General features: G+C 38.4%; 1 protein-coding gene across 1 annotated transcript; it reads left to right on the top strand.

Moving 5' to 3' along the window:
* Positions 1 to 572: 572 nt before the first annotated feature.
* On the top strand, positions 573 to 4,637 carry fosaa (v-fos FBJ murine osteosarcoma viral oncogene homolog Aa). The gene is made up of 4 exons (XM_073827310.1): positions 573 to 766; positions 1,337 to 1,546; positions 1,825 to 1,932; positions 3,338 to 4,637. Exons 1-4 carry the CDS (start codon positions 659 to 661, stop codon positions 3,995 to 3,997), a joined length of 1,086 nt encoding a protein of 361 aa, XP_073683411.1. The 5' UTR covers positions 573 to 658; the 3' UTR covers positions 3,998 to 4,637.
* Positions 4,638 to 6,435: the final 1,798 nt, after the last annotated feature.

The following is a 6,435-nucleotide window of genomic DNA, read 5'->3' on the forward strand; positions in this document are numbered from 1 at the left end:
TGTGCAACTGCAATACGGATTAACAAAATATAAAATAATCATTGATAAAATAATTTATATTAAAAAACAGTAAAGTTGGTAGAGTATTCTCACTGCCTCATTTTCACCTAAGATACCTTGTATCTGAATTATAGGCAAATTATCAGATTAAAGTATAGGCTATAGTGTCAAAAACTTAGGTGAGCATCAGTTTGCATGAAGTGATCACGTTTTATAATACGTCATATGCACAAGTCATACATTATTCATAAGGACGTTATGCATATCAGGGTCCATCAGAATTTTATGAATGAATATGTGGCACCGGCCACATTGCGTCCTCACAGGGGTTATCGATTCACTGCGCGCAGCTTTACCACAGTAACTTCTGTTTCGGTCGACAATTTAGTTCAGAACGGCTGAAATGATAATATGCCCGAATGTGCTCAGAAAGCTCCGTTTTCATTGCGTGTTCTGTGGAGGCGCTCCCCGCGTGTGGAATGGTACGGTCCGTTTCATTCATAAAATTCAGGCGGACTATAAATAGGCGCTCGCTGAGCGGAGTGTCACTGACCAGGTTTATAAACCTGGAGAGAGCGACTCCAACATCACGACGCGAGACATCTGGATCATAAAAGCTGGAAGCCAGTCAATAGTTTTGTCCGTGCGCGCTGGAGAAATGTTTCTGAGCAAAGCGAAGAAGACTGATCCGGACTCCTCATGCTCTTCTGCTGGGGACACCCGCCCGAACAAACCCACCGATGCCCCGATGGACAGCAGCACACAGGTAGAAGGATGAATGATAGATGCTTTCACTTTCATGCGTTAGCTACATCATAACAAAACCATCTACTAATATATAATGCAAATGCATGTTTTTGGAAGACATTGTTTTTTATTCGAATATGCATTATTGTGAAATGTTGAAAATAAAACATATTATTATTATTGTGAAGTGTTTTAAATAGTCATATTTACAAGATTTTAAAACAGCGCGCTATTGCGTTGCGCGCGCTTTATGTGTTTATCTGAATGTTTTGTTTTGTCGCGCATCCTTTGCAATGCAGCGAAACATTGTGTAAATGCAGCTGTTCATTGAGAAAAATAAATCCATTGAGGAGAGCCCACAGCAGCCCTGCGTAAGCATTGACGTCAGAGACAATGCAAAAGTTAAATATTGATCAGGAGACTATTTTTAGACGCTCGAGTTTATTTAAAGCAAGAGTCTTAAGTGTAAACTATTAAAAAAATCTAAAATAAAGACAGACATTTGAAAACCTGGTTATGCACATCATATGCACATAAATCAGTGTCATGTTTATATAGGCAAAATGACATATTTCCATTGCAATTGCAGGGATCGTGCGTGGACGCCGAGTCTCCAAGCTCGTTCGTTCCGACGGTCACCGCGATCTCCAGCACACCAGACCTGCAGTGGATGGTCCAGCCGACGATCATCACATCTGTGTCTCCGTCTCTGGGTAGAGGCGAAAGCAGTGAACCGGCAAAGAGCAAGGCGTCTGGGAACAAGGGGAAATGCGCGACCAGAAAGAGCAAGAGCGAGCAGGTACATTTCTGCCTTTGCTGCATGTGATAATCTGTGAAGCATGTGCTCGGGATTGATGGGGATGCAGCTCTTGCTTTGGCATGTTGCCTAGACCAGCAGCATCCACTTTATATTCAGGTCACAGCAAGTCTGCAACAATAGACTATTTTTAGACGCATTGCAGAGAAAGACGCGTTTGCCATTGGGGTGAATTGGCGACACAAGTCAAGCGGGTTTTGCGCGCGATGCGTGGATGCTTCGAGATGGTAATAAGTGCAATTCATCTTGGCTTTGACTAGCTCTCTCCGGAGGAAGAGGAGAAGAAGAGGATCAGGAGAGAGAGGAATAAAATGGCTGCAGCGAAGTGTCGCAACAGACGGAGAGAACTCACCGACACCCTTCAGGCAGTGAGTACAAACACCACAACTAAAGCTTTCATGCTCAAAGCTCCATTACATCCCAAAATGACAATTCTGTGTCTGTTTACTCAACCACTATTAAAAAGTAATCCATAGAATGCGGTTTTGCGCCATTCTCCAAAGCTTCAGAAGTCGTATGATAGCACTGTGTGAGAACATACTCAATTTGTTCTTCCAGAAAACATCCATTCAAATATTGAAATCCTAAACCTCATGCCATTGGTTGATTTGCTGTTTGGAGTGGTCGAGATGTTCAAACATGTTTTTAGGGGAGTCCATCTACCAATGGCGTATAGTTGGTTCTAAATACTAAGCTGGAATATGAAAGATTTGAACAGAAAAAAAAAGAACTCCAAACTTTTGAAATGGTGCGTCAACGCAACGTGTGTCTGCGTCATTTGATGTCAGTGGCACCATATTTAAGTAGGTCTGTTCTGAAATAAAGAAATAAAGAAATGCAAAAATCTTAAAAGAATCCAAAAGAATGCTGCAGAAGAGCCACTGGTTCCCACAACAACCTTTCATTGAGCATTTTTTTCTCAGTCTGCAGAACATTTTGGTAATCTAATAAATTGGTGATAAAAATAAGAACCTTTCTGCTATAAATAACATTTTGTGGAATATGAAGTATCCATGGATGTTCATGGTTCTCCATACAACCACAGATGACAATAAAAACCTGTGTAACAATTTAAAATATGGGTAAAACTCCTGTAAAATATAAATACATGAAATTCCTTCATATTACCAGCATATTCCGCGTTTTATCTTAGAGTGCAGAAATCTTAATGTTTTGTTATTTTGAAGCTTGACCCATCTGAAATCTGTATAACTAAGCTTTCTATTGTTGTATTGCTTGTTAGGATAGGATATTTGGCCGAGCTACAACTATTTGAAAATCTGGAATCTGAGAGTGCAAAAAAAAAAAAAAAATTTTGAGAAAATTACTTTTAAAGTTGTCCAAATGAAAAATATACCTGTGCTACTTAAGACTGGTTCTTGGTTTTGTGGTTCAGGGTCACAAATAGAAAAGGCAAGGAAATTCCTAGAAAAAATGTACTAAAGGATGTGATTATATTTACTATTGTTTTGAGTTTTTTGAATTTTTGCAAGTGAAATCCAGTCATTTCAATAAGAATCATGCGTGGGGATGAAAGATTTCCATGCATATTTCGCATTAGGTTCACTTTGGTCTTCAACAGAAAGTGGCTTGGTTTGAAAGTGCCATTTGTGAGAGCAATGCTTCATGCATTGGCACACTATGGACACAAAACTGTGCTGAAATTGCCCTTAAACCATATAGGTTTGGAACGACATGAGTGAGAGTGAATGATCTTTTTCCTTGAAATCTGTGGATCTGCTTGTGGAATAATCCTACTTTTGCTTCCTCCAGGAAACAGACAAGCTAGAAGAGGACAAAGCATCCCTCCAGGCTGAAATTGAAAATCTCCTGAAGGAAAAGGAAAGGCTTGAGTATGTTCTGGCCACTCATAAACCTCTTTGCCAGCTGCCTGAAGAGCTGGACTGCCTGTTTCCAGAGTCTCCCCAGCCTCTTCCAACTTCAGAAACGGCTAGCAAACTCCCAGAGGACGTCCCGCAAGACGCCGCTTCCCTGCAGGACTTGGAGATCCCCATGGTACCGTCCACCGCCATTTCTGGGAACTCCAACATCCTGCTGTGCTCCAGCGCAGAGGTCAGTTTGTGCGACCTCGAGCCCTCTCTGGATGTCAAGGACGATCTCCTCGCCGGCGTCGACGAGGACCGGGTCTCGGCGGAAACCGCCCGCTCCGTGCCCGACATCGACCTGACCGGCTCGCTGGGCATCACGGACTGGGAAACCCTCTACAAGTCTGTGGCCAATGATCTAGAACCTTTGAGCACTCCGGTGGTGAGCACGTCCACACCTACCTGCAGCAACTACCTGTCCGTATTTACCTTCGCCTGCCCAGAGCTGGACTCCCTGGCCGAGGGCCTGGACGGTTGCAAAGGTGGCGTGAGCAAAGCGGAATCTAGCGTCGATATCCTCAACTCTCCCACCCTTCTTGCCTTATAAACGCAAGCGTAGATGGTGTGACGTCACGATATTGTTCTTAATATCTACTGGATATCGCAGTGTTCTGATGTCCAGATGTTTGATGTTGGTGTGAAGCCAGCTGTTCTATGGCTGCATCCATGTCATGTGTGCGGGACAGGGTTTACTTTCTTCCAGAGACCTTTGATGTAGCCCAAATACAAGAGCATGGATAATTATCTTACGAGCAGATACGAACTATGTTCTGGATTCAAAAGCATGCACGAGAAATCACGAGAATATATCTATATATATAAATATATATATATAACATATATAGTATATATATATATATGTATCAGTTCCATATTTGTTTGATCTGGTGCTAAGTTCTGTGGAATTGACTGCGGTTTTGTGTTTGTTTTCTATGGCAATAGATTATCGACTCGTGTTGTGCTTTAATATACAGTCATCGGAGTTATCGCATACCTCAGTGTCATCATTCGACTGTGTTTTCACATTGTTCTTAAATGTTTAGAGTTTTCCATGAAAACATCCAGTGCTATATTGATGGAGATGTATTTTATGATAATTTATTTTTCTACATTTTAAATTTGACTTCTTTGTCAAATGAAAAGAAATGAGCATTGATTGCTGAATAAATATTCACGATATACAGTCATGCACTGGTGTTCTTGTGTCCTTTGTTTCTAAGTGAATTGTGGCTAAAAAGCAGAGCTTAATAATTGACATTTTACACAGTCATCCTTACACCAAAAAGATCAGTTGCAGATTATGGGATTGCATTAATGCACTGCTTTTTTATTTTTTATATACTGGCAATCATCAATAATTTTTTTAATACAGTGTGGTTTTAACTGTAAAGTTCATCTCAGATCTTCAGTGATAGTTAGGGTTTGATAAAACGGCTTATGGAATACACACCAGAGACAACTGGCATTCCAAAGGAAATCACACCCTCTTACTGATAGACTAAAAGAGAAGTCCCAAAAAATGAGTACTGTCATAAGATATGTGATCATTAGATGTGTGTATGTGGACTCATAGGTCAGTTTAAATGAGTAAAGTCATTTGAAGCTCAAAATTATGCCTTCTAACCTTTCAAAGTGCTCAACTCTGATATGCAGTGTTTTGTAGAACTGAAGCACTTAAACATTTTCAGCTCAAAAGGATACACAGCGTTTGTGTTTTGTACACTAGTGCAGCTGCTTTCTGGTGTACAAAAACAAATAGATGTTGACTGATGCTTGCAAAAACCTTATTTATTTCATATATTTGTACAAATTATAATATAGGTATACTGTAATGCAAAAATACTACACAGAACAAATGATTGAATATTACTGAAATTACATGTTATATAACACAATGTAATAAAATTTAGTTTCACTTACTTTTGTGTATGGTTCTTCTGTAATTCTGTGGTGCTAATTACTGTACTATTTATTTTTATGTAGCATTAATATTTAGGTACATTTTAAGTTCTATCATTAATCATGAAACATTAGTTTAGGACAGATTTTTTTGTTACTAATTTTGCATTTATTTTATTTATTTATGTTTAAGATATTTTGCTTTTGGAAGGATGGGAACATTTAGAAGTAACTGTAACATTCTGGGAATATTCTAGTACTTTCTGGAACATTCCAGAACATTGTGGGACTAGTCATAAAAGACAAAAATCATCCAATGGACACTTTTGTTAACTGTTTATGTTAAACTATCGTTGTTAACTCAGTATTTTTCATGTACCATGTCATTTTTATGCATGAGTAATGACAGATTAGCATGTATAAATTGTCAACATTTTTTCTTTCTATGAGTATGTTTAATAAGACACAAAAAATTATTTAAATTTCATTTTCAGTATGTCAAACTTCATAAAAATAAAAGCAAAACAAAACTTTCAAAAAAAATGTTTCATGGTGTAATAAATCAGTTTATTCTTTGGCTGCAGGTTTTTCTGAGCTGGTGTCTGGTTTAATGAGAATGTGTTATTCAGAATAATTTTGTATTTATTTAAAAAATACCACACTTTATCTTAAAAGAGACAAATAAAATTCAGTCTTTTAAATGGACAGGAACATATTTTTTCATGTCTGGCAACTTGATAAACAGCTTTTCTGATTATATAAAATTATTGTCAGCGCACCACAGTGTACAAATGAACTGGTTCAGTGCATTTATATGTCACATGCTCAGTTGAATAATTCAAACTGAATGGAAACTAGAAAAAGATTAGACTTTCAAGATTTCTTATCCAGAGTTTACTGTCAGCACCTTGAGCATCAAAAATTCATGAAACTAAGCATGTTTCCTTCTGCATGCTCTCCATATCTACTAAGATTTAAGACATTTGTATTTGTGCAGAGATTGAGATCTGACATCATTAGTCAATGAAATTTGATTGGCTGGCTATTCATATTAGAGAATATGTTATGATTATGAAACCCCCAGAG

Source organism: Garra rufa, chromosome 21, assembly GCF_049309525.1.
Source record: "Garra rufa chromosome 21, GarRuf1.0, whole genome shotgun sequence".
Taxonomy (NCBI): domain Eukaryota; kingdom Metazoa; phylum Chordata; class Actinopteri; order Cypriniformes; family Cyprinidae; genus Garra; species Garra rufa.